General features: G+C 50.0%; 2 protein-coding genes across 3 annotated transcripts in view; one reads left to right on the top strand and one right to left on the bottom strand.

Moving 5' to 3' along the window:
* ABHD2 (abhydrolase domain containing 2, acylglycerol lipase) overlaps positions 1-6,932 on the top strand; it is a 96,411-nt gene extending 89,479 nt beyond the window's left edge. For both annotated transcript variants that reach the window (XM_069466632.1, XM_069466633.1), the window contains 3 exons: positions 609-678; positions 2,026-2,110; positions 4,310-6,932. In XM_069466632.1, the coding sequence (XP_069322733.1) occupies positions 609-678; positions 2,026-2,110; positions 4,310-4,506 (352 nt within the window). In that variant the 3' untranslated portion in view covers positions 4,507-6,932. The remainder of the gene's footprint in view (positions 1-608; positions 679-2,025; positions 2,111-4,309) is intronic.
* Positions 6,933-12,963: 6,031 nt separating this feature from the next.
* RLBP1 (retinaldehyde binding protein 1) lies at positions 12,964-19,796 on the bottom strand. Its single transcript, XM_069465726.1, has 7 exons — positions 19,785-19,796; positions 19,380-19,508; positions 17,965-18,169; positions 16,346-16,524; positions 14,484-14,642; positions 13,422-13,532; positions 12,964-13,122 (listed from the first exon to the last, which is right to left on the bottom strand). The coding sequence occupies exons 1-7, from the start codon at positions 19,794-19,796 to the stop codon at positions 12,964-12,966; spliced, it is 954 nt and encodes a 317-aa protein (XP_069321827.1).
* Positions 19,797-23,750: the final 3,954 nt, after the last annotated feature.

Genomic DNA, 23,750 nt, shown 5'->3' with positions numbered 1-23,750 from the left:
TTACTCCACCAGGAAGAACTCTGTTAAAAAGAAAGTTCTAGTAAATGCCTTTGAATTTTCAGTTTCTCTGTGTCTATAGTGACATCTTATGTTATGCTGCCTCAAAAGATCCACTACTAATTACCATAGATAAGTTTCTACAGGGCAATTACTCTGAGTCAGTCACCAGGCTAGCAAGCACGTTGATGTCCTAAATCTCACAGCGCCACTGAGGAAGTTCCTGTCTTCAGATCCGCTTTACACAGAAGCCGGGGTTCAGAAAAGTCAAACCATTTGCCTAAAGCCACACAGCCAATAAATGGTCAAGCCAGGATTTGAATCAAGATGCCAGAGCCTGTGCTCTTAACCCCTACTCCTGCTGCCTATGTATATTCTATTGATACGTTCCGATAGGACAAGTCAGCGTAGGAAGTGGAGCAGTAGTAAGATCAGTGCGGCATTCAGGCCTGACCGCTGCCTGCGTTTTTCTTCCAATGCAACAAGTTAGGACGGGGAACTGGAGCAGTGATCGGCTCGGCATTCTGATCTGATGACAATGTTGTTTTGTCCTGTCCCTTTGTTTGTTTGTTTGTTTGTTTGTTTGTTTGTTTGTTTTTGGTGTGTTCCAGGAAGTTTCACGGCTATAACTCCCTGAAGGAATATTACGAGGAAGAAAGCTGCATGCGGTACCTGCACAGGGTGAGTGGCCGGCACTAGCTCAGAATTGGTGTCACTCCATCCAGCCTCGCACACAGTACAGCAAATACCGCTCCTAAATTTCCCTGGTGGAAGCCCAGCCAGAAGCTGGTTCAAACTATTCTAGTCTTTAACCCGGATTTATTATTGAACCAAACTCTGTCCCTCTGTGACCACCGTACGTTAATCCCACAGACGCACCTTAAACCAGTCTGCTCCCATATCTATGTGAAAGCCCTTAAAATTGCTCCAACACCCAATTTTTTTCTTAGTCTTCCTTTGACAGTATAATCCTGCTGGTTTCTGCCCTGGTTCTTCATAGGAGATCCATCTAGACTTCTTGCCCTTTTGTTGGCCTGGCTGGACCCTTTTTTTCACCATTGTGTATTTTGTTAGGGTAGCAATACCCTAACAAAAGTGCCGGCTGTAATCTGGCAAGCACAGAGTGCAATAGATGTATTTCTGTATGGAAGTGGTAAGGAACTTGTCTGTTGATAAGGTAGACTGGTTTGTATTAATGCAGTTTTTAGCAGCTACAATAAACTATGTGCTTATTAAGTTTGTGGCTAACCCAAATCCCCATGTATTTTTTACCTGAACCACCAGCAAGCCAGTCTCTCTCATTCTGTCTTTGCACACTTGCTCTTTTTACCCATTTATCCCAGTCAACGTCCACCTGTGGGTTCGGCCCACCATTCCCCCAGCTGAAGCAGATAATTGTGAATTGCAGTTCTGCTGTCACACCGGCCATTCCTCCTAGTTCAGCATCATCACCAGGCTTTTGGTGTTTCCATTTAAGCCGATATAGAAACGAGCTGTCTAGCGCCAACGTCAGAGACCTCCAAGATAGCACAGCCTTCACTACCCCGACATGGCTGTTCAGTACTGTCCCCACTAGCATGGAAAAGGAGGTGACTGGCTGTTGCTCGGGTGCATGTTGAATGCAGTCCTGCCAAGAGTTTCCCCAGGATCCACCAGCCTTCAGATTCTGCTAGAAAATCTCTTTTGTCTGGCATGGAATGCACTTCACTTTTCCTCCCCGAAATATAAACTGAATGAATATGTATATAACTCTTTGTAAAGCCTTTTTCCTGAAAGGCACGGCTAATCTGAAACACCGTGATGATCACCAGAAAGCCTTGCTCCGGCACGCGCCTGCTGCCAGGGCGGTCATCACGGCGGCAGGTGTCACTCACCGCGCTGCCGGTGACTGCAAGGCGCCCTTACTCCACCTGGTCAGCAAGCTGAGCTGTGTTCTCTTGCCGTGCCCGGTAGTGAATTTGAGCCTTCAATAATGGGGTCTGAAAATGGGAGCGGATAATTTAATTCTGCTTTATTTGCTTGTTGCAGATTTATGTGCCTCTCATGCTGGTCAATGCAGCTGATGACCCCTTGGTGCACGAAAGCCTTCTAACTATTCCCAAATCTCTTTCAGGTAAGTGTTTCTTCCCACTGCTCCCTCAACCACTTAGCAAATTCTGTCACTGTCACCATGCTGTCATGCTGTCATCTCCTGGGGACTAGCCTCTTTGGGGAAGGACATCTCACGGTAGTATTCTCATTCCACCTAGCCTGATGGTCCTGCGGCTGTGATGGGGCCTGGGCAGAGCCTTGTGTTCCCTCGTGGTACAGGAGACAGGACCATCATGGATATCCATAGCCAAGAGGGCTTTGGAGAAATCACCTAGTGGTCTGTGAAATTGTCCCAGGGTTTTGGTATCATTAAGTTTCAAGTTTGACTTAAAGAGCTATTTATACTTCAACTTTGACCTAAAGAGCAAAACAATAAAGCCAGTTCTGCTACCTTGTGTGACAGCCTCTCAATCTGCTTTGAGGATGAAAATAAAAGCAACTGAAATGGCAAAGAACAGTGCTCCCAGAAATGTTGTCATGCCTCAGCCAGCATGGTCTCATTCCATGCTAGCTAGGAGCTAAAGGGGAAACCAGAGAGGACAGCGGGAGGAAACACCGGGAATTCCCTAAGTTACTTTGCATCGGAATTTCGGATCCCGGGACATAATCTCCCACCCTCCCCAGTCCTCCTCATGCAGACACCATATGTCAAGCAGAAGGAAGGGGCATACCTCTGGTCCCAGGATCCCCAAGCTAGAACAGTAGCTAGTGTAGCAGACAAAGGAACACGCCCAGCCAGAGCTCTGTTACACCAATCAGGATGAAGTCTGCGTGTGCTCAAAGCCAACCCCGGTCGAGCCCCTATCAGCCTCAGGCTCCCTGCACAATAGTAGCCGCTCAGCCACGTGTGCAGCAGTGAGAAAGCAGCAGCACTTGTTTCCTTCTGAACCTCTATTAGAACATTCCTAGCGCTAATGCTGTCGCATCGAAATTTATCGCAGGCGGGGCGCAGTGGCACAGGCCTGTAATCCTAGCACTCTGGGAGGCCGAGGCGGGAGGGTTGCATGAGGTCAGGAGTTCAAGACCAGCCTGAGCAAGAGCAAGACTGCGTCTCTACTAAAGATAGAAAAACCTATCCGGGCATGGTGGCAAGTGCGCATAGTCCCAGCTACTCAGGAGGCTGAGGCAGGAGGATCACCTGAGCCCAGGAGTTGGAGATTGCTGTGAGCTAGGCTAATGCCACGGCGCTCTAGCCCGGGTGACAGAGCGAGCCTCTGCTGCAAAAACAACAACAACAAAAAATTATCAAATAGCAACTAAAAAGGAACAATAAAGGGGGTGAGGCCAGAAAAGAGCCTTAGAGAGCCAGCAAAGGGCTCCTGTCACTTATTCCTCTGGGAAGACAGATGCTTCCTCTTGTGCCTGGCTGCTGCCCATTTTACACACATCTCCAGTGCTGGCCTTTACTAGCCCATGTGGGACTAACCTAAAAATAGATTCATAAAGTCAAGCCCCAGATTATTAATTTTCAGGTTGGTCGTTTACCATGTGGCATGGAGAGTTTGGGCATCTTTTAACACAACTTGCGGCTTTAAGTTCGGTCTTAATCTTGAAGATGATTGTAATGAAAAATCCTTAGCTCCATTGAACTCTCCTTGTGCCTAGTAAACAACACTGTTAGTGCTATAAATCCCTGCTCAGAGCCTGGCCACCACCACTGGCATCAGCATCACCTGGGAGCTTTTTAGAAATGCAGAATCCAGATCCCCCTTCCAGCTTGTTCAATCAGAGTCTGCATTTTAACGAGATGTCCCAGGTGCTTCTGATGCACGAAGTTGGGAAGCGCAGTGACTCACCTGTGGAGCTCTGGCAGTACCAATGCCAGGGTACTGCATCACTCCTCCCCCACCTCCCCACGAGAGGTTCTGATTTAATGTGTCTGGGTGCAGCCTAGGTTTAGGAAGCTTTAAAAACTCCCCACCTGGTTCTAATATGCAGCCAAGTTTCAGAACAGAGTTCTAAGGATTTCTTAAGCTGGTGCCCATTCTGCTCCAAAGCCAAGCTGCTATTCCACGGCCTGCTAGATCCCGCTGTCTTGCCTGCCCCACCAACGGTCTGGCCCACTTCGGTAAACAAGGCAGCATGAGTAGAGGTTAGATGCCCACTTAGGTGACCTTTTCCCTGTGGGGAAAGCCCAGGCCACCCTGGCCAGCTCACTTTCACACCTCCTGCCCTGGAGCTAACTAGAATAGTAACTCACTCTGCTGCCTTTTCCCTGCAGAGAAACGGGAGAACGTCATGTTTGTGCTGCCTCTGCATGGGGGCCACCTGGGCTTCTTTGAGGGCTCCGTGCTGTTCCCCGAACCCCTGACGTGGATGGATAAGCTAGTGGTGGAGTATGCCAACGCCATTTGCCAGTGGGAGCGTAACAAGTCGCAGTGCTCTGACACAGAGCAGGTGGAGGCCGACCTGGAGTGAGGCCTCCGGACTCTGGCTCCAGGAGCCCTCCTCTGGAACCCGCGTCCCCTCACCCCCGTTTCAGGTCTCCCATCTCCCTCAGCGACCTGGATCTGACCTCACACCATCAGCGAGGGGCACCCGCCATGCACACCTGTCTCGGAGTAGGCAGCTCTCCTGGGAGCTCCAGGCTATTTTTGTGCTTAGTTACTGGTTTTCTCCATTGCATTGTTAGCCATGGTGACAAGCGACAGAGTTCTCTCACCCTCCCGTCCAGTTTCAGCATCTGATTGCTTTTAAGCCAATTACATCTAGTTTCCCTATTAAAAAATGTGTCTGAACAGCAATTTTGCTCTGCCAACCAAAAGGCTTTTCCCTGAGAATAGTTAGGATGTATATTATTTTGTGGTGCTCGTACGTGTCCTTACGTAGACCCTGAAAAGAGCACACCGTCTGGCCCGATGCTGAAGACACCTTTCAGCGTGGGAGCCTGAGGAGCTGGACCTCCCAGGCTGCAGTGTGGCCGCTTAAATGGCAAAGGAAATTCCTTCAAGTCACAGGCCAAGTTTCCTCCCACACTGTCTTCTAGTCAGTTCCCTGCACTTTGCCGCTGATGAGAGTTATGTGGGGCACTTGTTAAAAATTCAGCCTCCCAGCTCCCTCCCCTTGGGAAGGCTGATTCATGGGTCTGGGAAGGGGTCTGGGGATTTCAGTTTTTCACAAGTGCCCCAGGGGATTCTCATCACCAGGTAAATTTGGGAAACACCCTTCAATGGCGCCTTTAAATTAGAAACATCTTCGTAGTTCATTTTATTGAAACTCATAGGCACAGGTGTCTCAGCTCCCAGGGGCCTCGAGAGCAGCAAGGCCTGCCCTGTGGCTGCTCTTGTGTGACCACAGTGTGGTGTCTCAGAAGAGCCCTGCGTGGGAGAGAGCATCTGGGCCACGCCCTGCCTCTGCTTCTCACCCTGGACAAAGTCCCTTTGGACTTCGGTTTCTTCAGCTATAAAAAGGGGGACTTGGACCAGGTAGGTTGGCGAGATCACTACCAGTTCTGAAGTTCAATGACAAACTCAGTTCACTGAGGTTTGAGAGAACATCCCTCCAGCGGAGCCTGGGAGCTGTTCTCCCAGTGTAAGCATGTAGATATCATTGTCATTTGCCTTTCTGTTCTGTCCCTTTTCATTCATATAAAGAGGTGTTTAGGGGTTTTTTAAGCACTCAATTATAGTTTTAGTTTTTTAACCCGGGTCCCTCTAACTCTGGCTTTTGATACCAAACAATTCAAAAGTTGGATCTCAGTTTGGAGAAAGATACTTCCAGCTGAAGGGTGTTATTTTGAAACCAGATTTTGAATTTACTAGCCTGTATTTGTAGTCTGTTGGATAACCCTTCCCAGAGTGTGTTTTCTCAAGTGAAAATGTCACTCTAGGTTTCAAGTACTCCTTCTCTCCAATCCTGTGGTACTTGAATGTCTAAAAACCCTGCACTTTGAAAAATCCGCAGTTGCTATCTGGAACGAAACAGAACTACGAGTGAAATTGCCTGGATACTTTAAAAAGATATTTTCCCTGCTTCATATCCTCTGGCTCCAGGACAGACTGAATATAGGTAGTGGGTCTGTGTGGATGTTTAAGGGTAAAAGGTATCAACTGAGCACCTGAATGCCAACCCTCGTGGCCACGGGGGTGTAGGTTGGGCATCGGTCCAAGTGACTGTGACAGTAATGTCTGTAACCTGAAGAAATTTTCTGACAATCAACAGATCATCCTATTGACATCAAAAACAGCCATTGTCTCAGAAGATTGAGATTTCTGTGCTCTCAACTCTGCTTTGGTATTTCTCACACTCACCAAATTCTGTCATTGTGACTTTGCCCCAAAGTTATTATTTCTCTGATGCATTTCCTTTTCACTTTCTTTTTGCACAATTTGGCACTTTATCCATCTCTCAATTTGGAAGCTCGTCACTCTCCTCTGTTACTTTTCCCTCCACCCAATCTCAATTGTAATCTAGAAGATTCATAGTCATATTTTCTGCTACTACCTTCCTTTCTCAAAACTTTGTGAAAATAGGTAAATCAAGCAATAGCTTATTTCAATCCTGGGATTGAATCACATCCCGGGAATAAGAGGCTCCTTTCATTTGCCTGAGGCCACATCTCTTAACCTATTCTGACAAAGTAGTGGCCAGCCTGAGTACCAGCTCCATTCAGGAGGAGAAGAGACAGTCCTGTTGTCACACAAACGAGAGAGGGAAGCCTCGGAGCCTGGTGGGCACGGTGGTCCTCGTGGCCCCCATAGAAGAGAGGTGTGGCTGGCAGCACAGCGCTGGTTGCCACACAACCGGAATTCACCCCCCAGGACCGTGGGGGCCCTGTCCCAGCTGAAGTCTTTTTAGTGTGTGACTCTGAATGGCACTTACGTTCCATTTTGGCTCACATGAAATCAACTGAAGCCCTTTGTTCGGGCTCTGGGCCCTCAGGCATTGAAATGAGAAGGGACTGTGGCTGCCGCGTAGGACAGTTCCTGTCTGTCCCTGAATGGGAGCACAGAGGCGCTGCCTTCGCAGAGATGCAAACTCGCCTAGTAAACGAGGGAGGAGCGTTTTCTATATGGGTCATCTTTTCCCTCCTCCAGGCCTGTCTTCCCAGAGTCATTCACTTCTGACGGTAATGTGAATGCTCTTCTTGCTATTGAGGTCCGGGCTAAAACAAGCTTCAATTTTAAGAGTGTTTGAATATTTTAAAATCAAATTAAGGATATAAATTGCATCGATCTGGACAATTCTGTTGCAGGAATAACATGTTAAAAACCAAGCGGGGGCAGCAGCTGCATTTCTCCTGTTGCCTTTCCTGCCTCCTAGAAAATTTGAAGGCGCTGATGAATAACTGATCCCAGTCAAATTAGGATTATCTCACTTGAAAAACAGTGTCAATGCTCTGACTCATTTATGTTAGAAGGGAGTTTAACATCTTGAAGAAAACCTCTTGTCTTTACTGCTGTGAGTTTGCACCAGTGATTCCAGAGCAGAACGAAGGTAGAAAGTTGTTGGTTGTTACAATATTCTTTTAACCTCTCTGAAGCATTTTATATACTTACAGGGAGGCCTTATGAGCTACCGTGAGAGTGGAAATATACCCAAAGGGGGAGTGTTTCTTTTTCTGACGTGCTGTTATAGAACCAAAGTCCAGGAGACCTGGGTTCTTGTCCTAACTGTCTCTAATTCACATTGGATCATGGGCAAGTCGCTTCACCTGTCTGAGCCTGTTCCCTCATCTTAGACCATCTCCAAGACTACTTCATTTATTTACACATCACTTGCTTAAACATTGCTGAACATTTGCCTGAACTTGGCTTTCACAGCCTTGCAGGTGGAAACAGCTGTGTCAAGGCTCGACTAGGAGTGGGGGAGCTTCTACATTAAGCCTTTCCTGGTGGAAACCTTTGATCTTGTCCAAAGCCCTTGGTCTTTGGCTCCTCTGCAGAGTCTCCATTGTCATTACAGTATCTGAGCCTTTCCGAGGGTGGTCTTGTGACTGTGGCAGGTGCTGCCCACTAGCATGCGGAGAAGCTCTCCATCCCTCAGTGCAACTCAGGCAGACCGTTGAGAACTGCCGGGGCAGAAACCCGTTCTGCTCGGGCTTTCATTCTAGAGCTACGGTCTTCATTAAAGCTGAACTTTCTGGGTAGCTGAGCTTACTTGCCTGGCCTCCGAATGAAAGCTCTCTTTGTAACTGTGTGGCTCGAGGTCTGTTTTGCCAGCTCCAGGAACAATACATGTGTCCTCGTTTGTGTTTGCCAGGCAAGCAGATGTCCGAGATGCGAGAGGCTTTTCTTCTCCTGGGGCATTGATTCTGACTTGGAGAGAAGGGAAAGGCGACTGAAACGTCACGTGGGGCTGAAGGAACTCATAGGTCTTTGTCCTTTAGCCAGGATAGGAGGGTTCTTAAGAAGCATTCCACTGCAGCATTCTGTCACAATCTCATCTGGAATTGTTTTCTTTGCCCAGAAAGCCTTAACTTGCCTCTAGAAAATCCCCTGGTGTTACAACAATATTGTGGCATTAGAATTCCAATTCTCCTGCTGTGGAAGGCTGAAGCAAAGCCACAGCAAAACCGGAGAATTTCCTCAAGTGGCCTGTAGGCTCCTTGTCATGTTCTGTCTCCCCCCGACCCCCCAACAATATGAGTGATCCAGAACTGACCAAAATGCCTTGTCCCTGGCACCTTTCTGTCCTTCTTGGCCTTACTCTGTTGTTCAGAGCCACTTTGGACTGCTTGGATGCTTCAGAAAGCCATGAAAAGTAGCCTGCCTGTGGCATTTAGAGGCCAAGCAACTGAGGGAAAGATTTTTTTCCACCTGTTCAGCAGAGGGAAGTACCCCTCTTCGTAAACTAGAATTACTTTTGCCAAATTGTACCTGAAGCTAAGGGAAGGGGAACTGGCCCCTGCTGGCAGAGAACTGGAATGCGGACCAAGGCAAAGGCTGCTTCCCCTTGCCTATGTCTCTGCTGCTGCTGCCTCCAGGTGCGATAGCCCAGGCATCCTCCTGGAGTGGCCCTTGGAAACAGGCCGCAGGGTCCCAGAAAGTACACAGCTGCTCCCCTTGGAAGAGTCAGTCCCCCATGTTTTCTGAACTGTTTTTCCAAGCACGTGGGTAAAGCTTTCAAGTGTCTCTAATAAATAAGCTGAAGTTAATTTCTAACTGGTGGATTAAGTCTAACATTCTGAGTTCCATCAAGTTCTCAGCTTTTAACTAGACTCCTGTCAATTAGTAATGAAATCTATAACCTACCTTCTGCTTCTGGTCCCCATTAACCAAGAAATCCCCTATTGCCATAAGTTGGGGACAGTCCACTTAGAGCATCTGTAGAAACACCCTTTGTCTCTAAAGGCATTCTCCTTCCAGATCACCCACCTTGAGCTGCCAGCAGTCACCTAAATGACTTGCTGCCTCCCTTGGTCCCAGTGCTGGCCACTTCTCTCCTAGGGTGTTTGTATGGGTGGACAGAGTTTCTGGGTGTAGAGGTTAGGTCTTGTTTGGTTTTTATTTTGGCCTCTTTAGTTTTCCTAAAGCACAAGTCCATGTAGAATCCTGCCACCTCTCCACACCAGTTCCAGGTGATCTGGGTCTCTCCCACTGCCTCAGGAAGACCTTCACTGTACCTGAGCTTCTGACTTCTGCCACTGCAGCTGCCTTAGTGACGCCAGGGGAGGGGAAGGGGGGGCAAGTTTGCATCTCTCCTTTTCCTGGTTAGACTCTGTTCAACCACATTCTTAAGTTGGCAGATCTGCTTCCAGATTGATTTTTGAGAACCATCACTTTCACATTCCTAATCCTGGTTTGTTTTGTTTTGTTTCGTTTGGGTTTTCTGAAATTTAAAATGCTGCCCTGAAAACACTGTATTTTTGAGTTTGTGTTCTGAAAGCCTCCGTGCTGCTGGATCTTTGGGGGGGAAATATAGGATCCTTCAGCACTGAGGTGTTTAAGATTTGCAACTAGCAATGCAATTTTTTCTAAATATGAGGATATTTACCTTTATTAAGAAATTATACTAAACAATGGTGTCCTTGATCATCTTATGTTCTCGTATTACTTTTGATTCTATTATGATTCTGTGTGGTGGTGAACAAAGATCATTACAAACAAAAACTATAATTTTGTTATCTTTGAGTCAATGGAATTTCTTTACTTAAAAAAATAAAGACTAAAAATGTGGTGTGGCTGTGTGTCCTTTGTATAGTGGGGATTTTCTATCTGAAGGGATTCTTCCTGTGTCATTACCAAAGAATGAGCTTAATGGAAATGCATAAAACACCAACTTTTCATCAAAATTGATGTTCACGGCCAGGTGCCATGGTAAGGCTGAGCACATCAGATTTAATATTCATGGTCTTAAGATCCGTTCTCCCAAAGGCAGTGCCACCTTCCTGGGCACCACCCAGCCCACCCAGCTCTCCTTCCTGCCCAGCTTGTCCCCGGAGGGGCAGTGCCAGGGCAAGGCCAGCAGGGGGCGGTGCGAGCCCACAGAGCCGGCTCCCTGGGCCCCAGCCCTGTGGTTTCTTGCTCAGAAAGCCGCTGCTGACTTCCGTGGGGACCCCAGCATCCCAGCATCTGCCTCCAGTTCTCTCCACGTCCTGATCTCCCTCATAAACTTAGAGCTGCCACAAATTGGGGTGGGCCTGGGCCTCGTCCAGGAGGGCACCTGGCAGGGTGCTGGGGGAGGACGAGAGTGAACCAGCAGGGATCAGCCGCTGTTTCCCTCAAATTTGAGGCACAACTCTTGAAAAACACTTAGAAGTACATCTTGAAAATGTGAAAAGTACAAATTCGTTTGAATTCTTTCACTCAGGCTCATCCCTGCCCCCACTCCACCACCTCCATTCAGGCCACCAGTGTCCTCCACGGGCAAACGCTAGTCTCCCTTCTGTCATCGCGGGGGCTCCGCAGCACCACAGGACACAGTGGCCCACGCCTTCATGCCTGAAATACCATCCTAGTTCCAGCTGTTCCTAGGAGATCCCTCAGGGTGAGACCCCTTCGACCACAGCAGCTCCACTCTTTTTAGGTTTAAATACCAAGGTTCCACGTGAGATTTGATTTGAAAAAAGGAAGCCTCAACTTGTGGGGGAAAATCCTCCCTGGTTAACCTCCCAGCCTTCCACCCACAATAATTTGCTACGATTCCTCTTCCAGCTCAGAAGTCCTGTGTAAATATCATATATGACCATGGATCGTTGACTGTGAATGTTATAAAGAAGGAAATTACTTAGGTAATGAGCACACACTGCAAACCCTAGCAATGAAAGAAACGTTGTAAGAAATAAAGGCATCTATGTACATTCACATGTAACATGTACATAGCCTCACTGGAAAATGAGAAAGAGAACTCTATAAAAATAGATGGGATTGGGTAGAACTTGAAGTCCAGGGAATGGTTGTAAGGTCCTGCATTGGGTGGGTATGGCACCAAGGGTACTTCGTACCTGCAGGAGGGGAGTGACCCTACAGGCAAGAGCAGACAAGTCTTGGCTTGATTCATTGAGATACCTAAGTGAGAGCCACTGGGCAGGTCAACCCTCGCCTACCACCGCTAGGTAGACAACAGGTGTCTGCTTCCAAGTGGGAACGCAAGTGTAGCATCTTGGAAGAAGTATCTGTCAATGTCTGGGAGCCCCATACCCAGAAGCAGCCAGCACTTCCCCGACAGGGAATGGCATGCTCAGCAAACAGAGGTTTCCAACAGGCGTTCTCACCTACAAAAATGAGCTCACACTCACCAACCCCATAGAAGGAAAGCATTTGTATTTGTCAAAATATGCAGTTGCAAAGGGGGAGTTCATCACTATAAAGTGCCTGAGACTGAAGACAAAAAAGAGCTTTAACTGTAGAACATGAGGACTGAGAGAGTGCTCAGAGATGTCACCTGTAAGTCTAAGTGAAACTATCCATCCAGGCAAGGAGGAGAAAGGTTGTACTGGAAAGACACTCCGCCCAGACAGATGGAGGCAGGCATGATCTCCACCTTGGAAAGAGGCGCAAGCTCCTGACCATCTCCACACACATCAGACTGTAGGTGACCGAAGAGAACAGGCCACCCCCAAATGAAGCTGCTTCAAGGCTGCTTCCACCCTGGAATTCAGTGTGGGAAACCCCTCACCTGCCTACAGGCCACCAAGATTACGTTTGGTGAATCATTTGAACTTACATCCTCCCTCTTTTATCGTCTATTTATTGTATTTGGGGGAGAGGGGTACTTTTAACCCAGGCTCCTTGCCTGTTTTTGTAGACCCTAAGTAGCAAAACTCTGTTATAAAGGAAATTTTTTTTTTTTAAGACAGTCTCGCTCTGTCGCCTGGACTAGAGTGCCATGGCATCAGTCTAGCTCATAGCAACCTCAAACTCCTGGGTTCAAGGGATCCTTCTGCCTCAGCCTCCCGTGTAGCTAGGACTACAGGCATGCATCACCAAGCCCAGGATCCTTCTGCCTCAGCTTCCCGAGTAGCTAGGACTACAGGCATGCATCACCAAGCCCCGCTAAATGTTTTTTCTATTTTTAGTAGAGACGGGGTCTTGCTCAGGCTGGTCTCGAACTCCTGACCTCAAGCAATCCTGCCTCAGCCTCCCAGAGTGCTAGGGTTACAGGTGTGAGCCATTGTGCCCAGCCAGCAAAGGAAATTATTGAGAAGCCTAATTAGAGTCTTTAAAATTCAATCTCACACAAAAGTCACCATCTTAAAGTTTTAAGGGCAGGTGGGAATATATTAATAAATGTCCCCAATTCTTGTTCAAGGGAATTTCCCCTTCTTTATTGCACCTCTAACTTGGGAGGAGGGTGACACCTGGGCTCACCGGAGCTTAGGGAGGTTCAGGGGAAGCACAGTCACCGCCTCGGCAGCCCCTTCCCAGCGTGGCTCCAGGGCAACAGAGGAGAGGCCTGGGATGCTAACTACGGTTCAGGTGGCAGGAGATGTCCTCAGAAGGCTGTGTTCTCAGATTGGTCCTGGGGCCCAAAGAGCTGCTCAGCAACGACTTTGCCATCATACTTGGGCTGGGTGCCCCCAAAGTCACAGGGCAGGATGTTCTCATCAATCTCCTGGAAGAAGTCAGAGAGGTCATCTCCATGGACAAAGACCTGTAGGGGACAAGGGAGACAGGGGTGAGCAGGAGGTGTTCTACGGACGAGGGATGAGGTAGACAGGACAGAGCCCCAGTGTGCCCTCTTTGCCTGATGACATCCCTCTCCGTGGTCCCACATATTGTGCTGTCAGTGGGATCCACTCAGTTCAGGACCACAGTACGGAGTGTGAGGACGGCTCCAGCGAGGGCCCCACCCTCAGCCCTCTCGTCTCATGAGCTCCTTCCTGCTCCAGGCCCACATTTGCTCACTGACTCACTCCCGGAGCGACTTCCCCAGGCAGGCCGTGCACTCACCCTCTGGAGCAGCTTGCTCTTCAAGAAGGGCTTGACCACGTTATAGGTCGTGGTGAAGTACCACGGCTGGTAGATGAAGTGGATGGCTTTGAACCGGGCTGGGAAGGAATCCTGCAGTGACAGAGAGTGACCCCTCACTCCATGGCCCCAATGGCCTCAGAGGTTCCCGCTCATTCCCCTGGCCTGTCCCCATGGCATAGGACACACTTGGCCAGTGTCACACGTTTTCCCCGGAGGAGAACCCACTAAAAGATGCAGCCCTGGGCCAGCGACTAGGGAGCCCTGCATTTGCTGTGGCTCCAAACTGCAGGGAGGAAGCCCCAGAAGTCATACAGCCCGACCCCCTCTCTGCTGATGCAAAAAACACTGGAATTAGGTAAAGTAAAGAAATGAAATGATAGCCTTGCTTGGTTTTTTTGGCGACTGAGTTCTTTCAAACCCACTTACATGCTGAGTGTACTGCAAACTCTTATAGACCACACAGACACCGTGATCAAGCCTCTTGTCCTTCAGCCCCTCTTACGACCCCAGCCACCCACCCTTCCGTTCCCAGATACACACAGAGTAGATCTAAGGTAGCTCTAAGAAGGGACTCCTGGCGTGTCAGTATATATAGAAATGAGTTGTCAGGAGCGTTGGTTCTATCTCTTTCTCAGGGTAAATCCACATTCAAAGAGAGGCAGCATGATCTATGTGGACAGAGGGCATGGGATTCCTGGTCAGAAGGTACACGTTCAAGTTTGGTCTCTGCCACTTTATTGCCGTGTGACCTTGAGAAATCATGTAAATCTCTGAGCCTCAGTTTGCAGGTTTATAAAATGAAGCAGGGAAGCAGGGAGGGAATGCTTCCGAGGAGTCAACGAAAAACATGAATGTGAACACTTGGCAAAGTGTCCATCACCACACAAGCGTTTTTAGTTGGACTGTGGTTTGTCACTGCCCTTTATGACACTAGGTGGTTGACCTCTCAGGTCCCTGCCAGCACCATGAAACCAAGAACCCAGCCAGCTGCTCAGCCTCCCGTGTGCGAAGGGCTCTGTGGAACAGGCTCTGAGGCCTCACCTGGAGCATGTCCACCATCTTCCTGAGGTCCGAGGGCCGGAGCGCGGCGGCCTGCTGCATGGTAAAGCCCTTGAAGTTCTCGATGATGCAGAAGCCATTGATCTGTGTTTCATCGTTCTCCAGAAGCTTCTCCAGGATGAAGCAGTAGGCCTGCAAGATCTTGGGCACAGGAAATGGGCCGTAAAATCCAACCCACAAAGGTAATTAAGGCTCAGGTCCCGAGGGGAGAGCTAATCAGTAAATTCTTTACTAGGGGTCATTTGCCACGGGGTTTATCCATCCGGGCATTCTGCCTCTGTGAATGTACACCAAGAAAACAACCTTGAATGTCACATCCATGGCTAGATGCCAGAGTGTTTAGCCCAGTACTCTTATAAGAATAGAAACATTGGAAACAATCTAAATATTCAACAATAAGAGACTGGTGAAATTATGGTACATTTATGCTATGGAATACTCTGGAGAAGTTAAAATGATACAGAGGCTGGGCAGGATGGCTCACGCCTGTAATTCTACCACTCTGGGAGGCCAAGACGGGAGGATTGCTTGAGGTCAGGAGTTCGAGACCAGCCTGAGCAAGAGCAAGACCCCCGTCTCCACTAAAAATAGAAAAATTAGCCAGGCATGGTGGCATGTGCCTGTAGTCCCAGCTACTCAGGAGGCTGAGGCAGGAGGATAGTCTAAAGTCAGGAGTTTGAAGCTGCAGTGAGCTATGATCAGGCCACTGCACTCTAGCCTGGGTGACAGAGCAAGACTTTGTCTCAAAAAAAAAAAAAATTATACAGAAGACTAATGATCACCAGGCTGTGAGAGTGAAAAAAAAAAAAAAAGAGGAAGACTAATGATATAGAAAAATGTTTGTGGTATTAGAGTGTGGGTATGATCCCATTTTTAGAAGAAAAATGTGTGTGTGTGTTTAGAAAAAGTAGATTGGGAGGATGTCAGTGATAGAAATCTCTGGGTAGTAGAATTGTGTATAATTTTAAATTGGTGATTTTTTTGTATCTTCTAAAATGAGTAGCTATCACTTATGTAATAAGAAAAAAAGTGGAGCAGTAAGGACAGAAGTAGCCCTAATGGAATTTAAACGTGCCATAAAATCTCTATAATTAAAACAGTGTGGTATTGGAGCTTGAACAAATGGACCAATGGGACAGAATAGAAAGTCCAGAAGTGGACCCCAGCACATATGAAAATATAGACTGTGATGAAGATGGCACCTCAAGTCATTGAAAAAAGATGGACTTTTTAATAAATGGCATTGTGACAACGGGATAGCATTCTGCAAAATAAGTTTGTACCTTTTTTTAAATTAAAAAATAAATCTTTTTAAGGCTCAGTGGTACATGCCAAAGTTCTCCCAAAACAAACCCTAAATGCCCCAATTCGGGCAGCCCTCTTAAGGGCTCAGACAAGCAAAACCGCATACATATTAGTACAAAGAACTCAGGCTCCCAAATATGTTGGAAGCTCTGTGCTTTCCGGAATCTATTCCAGCCCCCAGTCCACTAATTCCTGTTCTCTCTGTTGCTCTCAGCTTTTAGCATTTGGCTGGACTGCCCCCGGCTTGTGGCCCACAGCTGTTACCCCCACTCGGCACTTGGCGGGGACACCCTGGAACAGCCATGTACTGTTGGCCACCAAGCCCCGCCTGCAAAGCTGCAGGGGTTTCCAGCTGCCCTAGACATCCTAGGGATGTTCCCCCTGCATGGAAAGGGCTTGGTGGCAGGTGGCTGCCCTCCTCTTCCCTTCTGCAGACCTCGCCTCCTGGGGAGCCAGGAATGAGGGCCCAACAGAGGTCAGGGTTGGGGGAGGGAAGCCAGCCCACAGAGTGGGAGGGAGCCTGGTGAACCCCTACTGACCTCGTCGAAGGTAATTTCTTGACTTTGCCAGTTCTCGATGTTGAAGAGCATGACCACTCGGCCATACCTGTCCCGGCTGGAGAGGACACCAGGGTAGCCAGCCTCGATGGTGCAGCGGACAGCCTCCGGGGACAGACTGTCGAAGAGCTCAGGGTACTGCAGCCGGAAGTTCACGTAGCCTGCCGGAGGGAGTGCCAATGAGGACCCCCTCAGGGAGCCATCCCATCCCCACCCCTCCCACCTGTCGGGCGTCAGAGACCTGGCCTCTTCCAGGCTCTTCCACACACGTCTTGTGTGTGATGGAGCCAGACACTCAACCATCTGAAGCCCATGTTTCCTCTCCCCCAAAATCGTATACTAATATTAGCCTATCTCACCAAATTGTTGTGGCAATCAGAGATTCAAGGTGTGAACATTACTGTATGCCGTGCAAATGAGGTATAGTCCTAAATGTGAAGACAATTATTATTTGTTACTTTCTTTCCCATGGGAACAAGGCACAGGTTTTCCGGCTGGGCGCAGGCTTCGCTGAGTGCAGGTGTGGGCAGCGCCAGGAGGAGCCCCTGGGATAAAACCCAAACTCCAAGCAGGACAGAGGCCCTTCTTCCTGATGCCAGCAACACCTCTAATGCCGTCAAACTCCCTCCTCACCCATCCTGAAAAGGTCCCTGCCTCTGGGGGCTGCCTGCACCACCAAACTTGGGGCCCTGGAGGGGTCTTTCTTTAAAAGTTCCCTTTGCAGAGAGTTTTCCTGGCACCTTCCCCTAAAACTTGAACCCCTTGAGACTTTCGATCCACCTCTCTTATTTTTCTCTCTATTCCTTATCACTATCTAACATTCTACGTATTTTTTATCTTATTTTTGTCTTATATATCTGGTCTGTTATTTCCACCATTAGAATATAATATGTTCCATGAGGGAAGGGGAGTCTTGTCTGTCCTGTTCTCTGCTGTATCTGTTGGCCTAAAACAGTGGTCAGCACAGCACGGCGTGGACTTGACATTTGGGGAGGAAGAAAGAGGAGGAAAACCATCAGCCCGCAGAGGGCCTGCTCAGACACCTTTCCCTCCCCAGCACCAAAGACTTGATTTTCCTTTTTTGTTTGTTGTTTTAGGGAACTTGTCTTCATCCAGCCAGCAATGCCAAGGCGGCTCTGTCCCTGGGCCCATTCCCAGGGCTGGCACCGTCTTCAGCTCCCCTGCGCGTGAGGTTTGGGTAACTGCAGTGAGCAAGCCGTGTAGCCCCCTCCTGGCAGCACTCAGGGCGAAAGCCTAGGTTCTGACGGTGGGTGCTGGAGGGGAAACTCCTCCCCTCCTCTCCCAAGTCAGGTACCCCAGTTCTACTCGGATCCCAAGGCCGGGAGAGAGGAGAGAGGAGCCAGACCTCTAGGAATCAGGCCCTGGCAGACTCCATCCATTCATTCATTCATTGTCAGAGCTGAAAGGGAACTTGGAGGCTATTTAGTTCACGCATGGGCCCATTTTACAGGTAAGGATTTGGAGGCTCAGGGAAACTGACTTGCCCACAGCAGCTCTCCTCAGGGTCCGGGTGAGGGCGAACACCATCCTCCTGACCTGCTCCTGCCTTCCCAGGGCCGTCCCCCCAGCGCGGGCCTCACCTCTGAGCAGCTCATAGGCTCGGCCCACGTCGAATTTCCGGGCGCGGATGAAGCGCAAGAGGAAGGCACTGTCCTTGTCCCGCACTCTCTCGGCCACGGCCACGGCCAGCTCCTCCCCAGAGGCCGCCTGCTCCTGCACCAGCTCCTGCAGCTCTCGCACCGCCTGCTCCCGAGTCTCCTCCCTCTCGTTCAGCTCGTCCTTGGCCTGGAACAGGGGAGGGTGTGGGCACCACGTTGGAGGCAGGGGAGGGTGAGGGGCAGTCACATATGTGATGAGTCGCCTACCAGAGCCAGACCGGCTAAGAGGGCCGAGGGGCCTGCAGCTGGGACCCTCACCCTTCTGCCCACGGAGGCAGCATCTGTGCCGGCAGCACCTCAGATTGTCGCGTTTGGCGAAAATTAGGTCAAACTGCTCATCCTGGGTTCCTTTGCAGGATATAGCCAAGGGTCTAAAATTTTCCAACAATAACTGCCTATACTTGCTGAGACCTTACGTGGCACCTGCTAAGTCTTTTGGATGCAGTGGTTTTTAGTCTTTGCTGTTACCCATCACGGTTGGCATTCTTATTCCCATCTCTCAGGTGAGCACACTGAGGCTCATAAAGGTGAAGATATTCTTGCCCGTGGTTACCCAGATAGAGGTGGTGCTGAAACTCCTACTCAGGCTCCACTTCTAATCACTTCACTCCGCTGCTTCCCAGGCTTGCTCTTTGCAAAAACAAAGATCCCCAGCAGATGGCAGCCTGCCTCCTGCCCCAGAGCCTCACATTCCTCCCCTTTGCTGGGCCAGGGGAACTGTGTGCCTCAGGCGGCCCTCTCCTTGGACAGACAGCGTGATGGGGAAGTAGAGGGGGAGTGAAGTGTGGAGGAACTAAGAGCACCTTTCCCTTGAGATGCCCGGGGAAGCAGAGACAGAAACCAGAAGTCCCGGCTCAGCTCGGCTACTTCTCATCCTCCCCAGCAGCCCTAAGTCAGCTCTGCCAACCTCCAAGGAGCACAGTCTGACTGTCTTTGAGCTAGTCCAACATACATCTTTCACAGGTACAGAAGGCAAGACCCAGAGAAGGAAAGCAATTTGCTCGAGGTCACACAGCAAGCTGGAAGTAGGTCTGGTTCCCGCCTCTTGCCTATCCAGCAGGGGCAGCAGTTGGATCCCTGTTCCCCAGGGCCACTTCCAAACCAACGCTCCTCCGATCTGAGTCTAGGATGAGCCCTAGTCCAGAGGCAACAGGCTGGCCTGGGTGTCTGGGCAGCCCAGCGGCTGCCATAGCCCTGACCTCCAGGGTGGTCCCTAGAACAGGTCCAGGATGAGCTGGAGAGCCAGGTCTGGACTCTGTCTACAGGAGAGAGGATGATGCCACATTCCCCTTGTTTCCTTCCTAGGCTGTTCCTCCCCACACCCCCAGCCACCTCACCTTCTGCAAGGTGTGGCGGGGCAGTTGGCTGCACCGGCCAAAGACAGGCCCGTGATCCTTGGTTGTGAGCTGCTCCAGTTGGGCACGGAGCTCCTGTTCCTCCTCAGGGACCACGCGGTATGTGCCCACCTAGGCAGAAAGGAGTTAGGAAGAAGCAGAAATGCCACCCCCCACCCCAGCCTGAGCTGGCCAGGCAAATGGGCCTGCTCAGACCCCAAACTGGTGCTTTTGCTCAAGGTCATGGCTGCAACTCCTCCTTTGGGGGAGGTCAGGACCAACAGAGAGTTGTAGGGTGTGTGCCTATAATCTTGGGCAGAGGAGATGATAGGGAAGCAGGGAGGAGGGAAGGAGGGAGGGAAAGTGGAAAGGTGGGAGAAGGAGAGCCCCGGGGTACAGGGTACTCACCCCCTCTGACATACTGCCTCTGGAAGACACTGAGTCCTTGGGGAAAGAAGGGCCCTGCTTCCTCTGTCCTGGCGTTTCCGGGTGGCCCCTTCCCTAGGAGAGGAAGTCAGGGCTGCAGTGGTTAGAGAAGCCGTTCTGTTATTGTCTCAGAACTGTGGGTCTCAAACTTTCACTTGCATTGAAATCACTTGGGGTGTTTGTGAGGAATGAAGGTGCCTGGACCCCACCCCCATGATTCTGACTCTGGGGGTCTGAGCTGGGTCCCAGGAATCTGCAATTTAAAGCAGCCCCAGGTGGCTCTGAAGGAGATGGTTCTTGGGCTACACTTGGGGAAACACAGCTTTGAGAAGGGCACCCACACAAGCACCTCAGTCCTCAGCTGTTAGGACAGTTGGCCCAGTCAGAACAAAACTAGAGTCGGGCTCCATTCTCAGCTCCGTGATCACTGCAGGACAAGGCACTCCTCCTCCTTTCTGTGGCCTTCCTGCCCCAGCCCAAAGGGCACCTCAGAACCTTCCCAGCCTGGTGGATGGCCCTTCCCCTGGGCATTCATGCTCGGGAGGGGTGACGACCGGTTACATAATAATGGCACGGGGGTGTGCTCTGTGCTTTGTGAGGCACTAAGTATTTTCAGATCCATTATCTCAGAGCCAGGGTTGGCATCATTCCCATTTTACACAGGAGCAAACGGGGCCGGGAGAAAAGGGATCTGTCCAAGGTAACACAGCCCAAAATAGCCAGGGATCAGGACTCAAACCCAGGTTGTAACTTCCTGCCAGTACCAAGAGGCTGGCTGCTGCAGCTCAAAAGTCAGACCTGGGTTCAAATTCTGTCTCCTCCACTTGCAGGCTGTGTGATTTCACACGAGTCTTGGTTGTCTCCTGTAAAATGGGATGGAAGGGTTGTGAGATGTAATTAAATAACGTGCACATAAGCAGTGCATGGCCTCCAGAACAAATCTCACTCATGGCCCACAGGACAACCTGCTTCCCCACTGAGTGTGTTTGGAGACAGCTCTTCTGTTTCCAGGTTTTCTCATGTCCCACCTAAATGGCCCCTGTGCCTTCAAGGACCCTTCACCATCCTGCTCCGGCCTTTGACCAGGCTGCTTTGGTCAGTTCGGCCACCTGGCCACACTTGGTAAGTCACAGAGCTGAGACTTAAACCTATGCCTACCTGACACCAAGTCTTTTTGACACCTAGAGCTAAGACATCTGCAGGCAAACTCCTTAGAAGAGCCGGTGTTACAGCAACCCTGGAGGTCAGAGAGACCTGGGTTTGAATCAGACTTTGTCATTTACCACCTGTGTGGCCCCAGCAAGTTATTTAACCTTTCTGGGCCTCACCTGCAAATGGAAAATAATAACAGTACATACCAAAAAGAATTGTCATGAAGGCCATACAATTTGTGCAATATGCCTGGCACAGTGTCTTGCTATAAAACATAGTTCCCCTTCCTTTTTTTATCATCAGACTTATCATTAGCCTAACTGGCACGAAGAGACTTAGAGGATCCCAGGGAATATCTGAGGGTGTCCCATCTCTTCCCCTCCCACTCCACAGCCCCAGCAAGGACAGGGAAGTTCCAGGGACTGTAATCCACCCACAGGAACCAAATCTAAGCCATCGTTCTGGCTGGTAGATGTCCAAATATGTGGGCATAGGGACAGACACCCTGAAATGCTGCTGTGCCACCACTTGAGTTTTGTTGGAACAGGAACAGAGAGGGTGACAGAACTGCCCCTAGGAGCTCAGACAGGAGAGATAGTGGCCGGACACCCCCAGCCAGTTAAAAGCAGACCATCAGAACAGGACTAGATCTTGAAAAGTCTAGGTTAAAGTCAGTGTAGCAACTGTTTTCTAAATATGCCTAAGCTGTTAACTTTGATTTTTTTTTTTAAATATGGATTTACAAGCTATATACAATGAAAAACTGCCCAGCCCTCACACCGTGTCCATGCTATTCCCTGCCATCTAGAGTTGCCAGTTAAAATGCAGAATGCCCAGTTACATGTGAATTTCAGATGAGCGACAAATACTTTTTTAGCATAAGGATGTCCCAAATGTTGCATAGGACACATTTAACTGGGTGTCCTGTATTCTTATTTGCTAAATCTGCCATCAGATTAGCCTGGCTCAACCTGAAGAATGGCCAGTGGTTCGTTTTACAGGCAGCCTGGGATGCGGTCTCCCAGCCCCGACTCCTCACCCCAGTCCTGGGCTCCCTGGCCCAGGCAGGCCACTGGTATCGACTTACCTACCAGGTCGGCAGCTCCTCCTCAGGGCCACCTGGTACCTGAACTGTCTTGGAGCTTTGAAGGTAGCCTCCGCTGGAGGCTTGGTCCCGTCAGCAGGTTGGGATTAATGTGTCACAAGGAACTTCTCACCGCCCAGTTTCCGTTAAATCGGGCTCACAGGAGGCCCAGAACAGGGCGAAGGAAGAACTGGGGGGAGAGGGGAGAGGCCTGGGCCTGGCTGGAGACGCATCAAAGCCCTCCTTTGTGTGCTCCTGCTCCCGAGTTCCTGCTCAGCCATGTGGAAGCCGGGCGTGGGGCTGGGATCTGGGCCAGCCCTGTTCCCTCTTCCCTGCCCTCTCTCCCCTCAGGATCCCAGGGGGTGAGAGAACACCCCCAGGATGAGACATGCCAAGAGGTGAAGGGAAATTATAAACGTGATTACAGATGTAATGGCAGCTCTGGCGAATCCAGGCCTGTTGCTTACCCTCTCCCCCAGCCAGCGGGACCTGACGTGGTAGCTCTGGCCGCCACAGCGAGTGGGGCCAGGTGGGAAATGTAGCCAGTTAAGGCTGAGCAGGGAGAGCACAAGACAGGCAGACCTGCCTTCTAGACGGTATGGTGCAGTGCGGTGGGGGTGGGGGTGCTCCGGGACCAGACTGCCCGCTTATAAATCCTGGCTCCAGCACCTTCCTGCTGCGACCACTCAGTGACTCAGTTTCCTCCTCTGAGAAGTGGGGATGACTAGAGGACCAGGCTCATGGCTTTAGTGAGGACGAAATGGCAGCAAAGTGCTTAGCTCAGGTGCTTAGCTGCCTGACACTTAGTGAGTACCCTGTGAGTGTTGTCACTTACTCCAATACAGAATCAGTGGACACCTAGCTGGAGGGAACTCATCCAACTCTCTCTACAGGGAGAAGCCCCTCTGCAGCCCCTCAACAGGTGGCTTCCCAGCCTCTGCTTTGCTAGTCCACTGGGTGGGGAGGAGGTGATTCCTTTAGAACATTCTCGGTCCAGGATTCCAAGGGCAGGAAGCTCCCTGCTTCCACTGCTGGACAGTTCTTCTTGTTTAAAGGCTCATCCTTGTTCTGAGCTCCAAGCAGCTTCCTAGGATGCCCCCCGCTGGTCCTGGCTTTGCCTCCTGGGGGTGCCCAGGGCAGTGTCACTCTCCAGAATCCGGCTCCGGAAATGCTTTGTTGTTTTCCTCAGAGATAGTTTGAGCTTTTCCACCCATTCCTACTTTAGCAGGTTTGGGATCTCTTTACCCACACTGACCTCCTCCCCCGTGCCCTCCCCAGACACCCTGGGGCTGTGAGAGTGTCCCCAAAGGAGAGTGCCCTGGGGCCAACACCTGCCCCTCCCCTACCTCTCCAGACCCCTTTCTCCAGCGCAGGCTGCGATGCCTGGCACTTAGATCTTGGGGTGCCCCTGAGTCACGCTGGGCTCTTTGTTTCTCCCAGCCCTTTCCCTGGGCTCCTGCCCAGGCTGCTTCTGGCCCTTGGGCTGTTTCTGTCCCAAGTCCTCTCTGGAGCTAGGGAATCTCTCCTTTATATCATTCTTCCTGGTGGTCTAGTCCTGTGCTGTCCTATACGGTAGCCTCTTAGCCACGTGTAGCTTTTTAAATTTTTATTCGATTTTAATTAACTTAAATTTAAAAACTGACACTGAATTCCATTTCTGGTAAACTTTTAAGTAGGTTTCGATCAACTTAGGCATATGATTCTATTTTTTT

This window comes from Eulemur rufifrons, chromosome 3, assembly GCF_041146395.1.
Source record: "Eulemur rufifrons isolate Redbay chromosome 3, OSU_ERuf_1, whole genome shotgun sequence".
Classification (NCBI taxonomy): domain Eukaryota; kingdom Metazoa; phylum Chordata; class Mammalia; order Primates; family Lemuridae; genus Eulemur; species Eulemur rufifrons.
The sequence above is the reverse complement of the archived record's forward strand: the minus strand, read 5'-3'. Positions and strand labels throughout refer to the sequence as shown.

Excerpts from the sequence above, each read along its gene's own strand:
- RLBP1 (XM_069465726.1), bottom strand. Across the intron at positions 14,643-16,345 it reads AAGAAATTACCTTCGACGAG|ATCTTGCAGGCCTACTGCTT; the intron begins GTCAGTAGGGGT and ends CCTGTGCCCAAG. Across the intron at positions 13,123-13,421 it reads AGAGCAAGCTGCTCCAGAGG|GTCTTTGTCCATGGAGATGA; the intron begins GTGAGTGCACGG and ends TGTCCCCTACAG.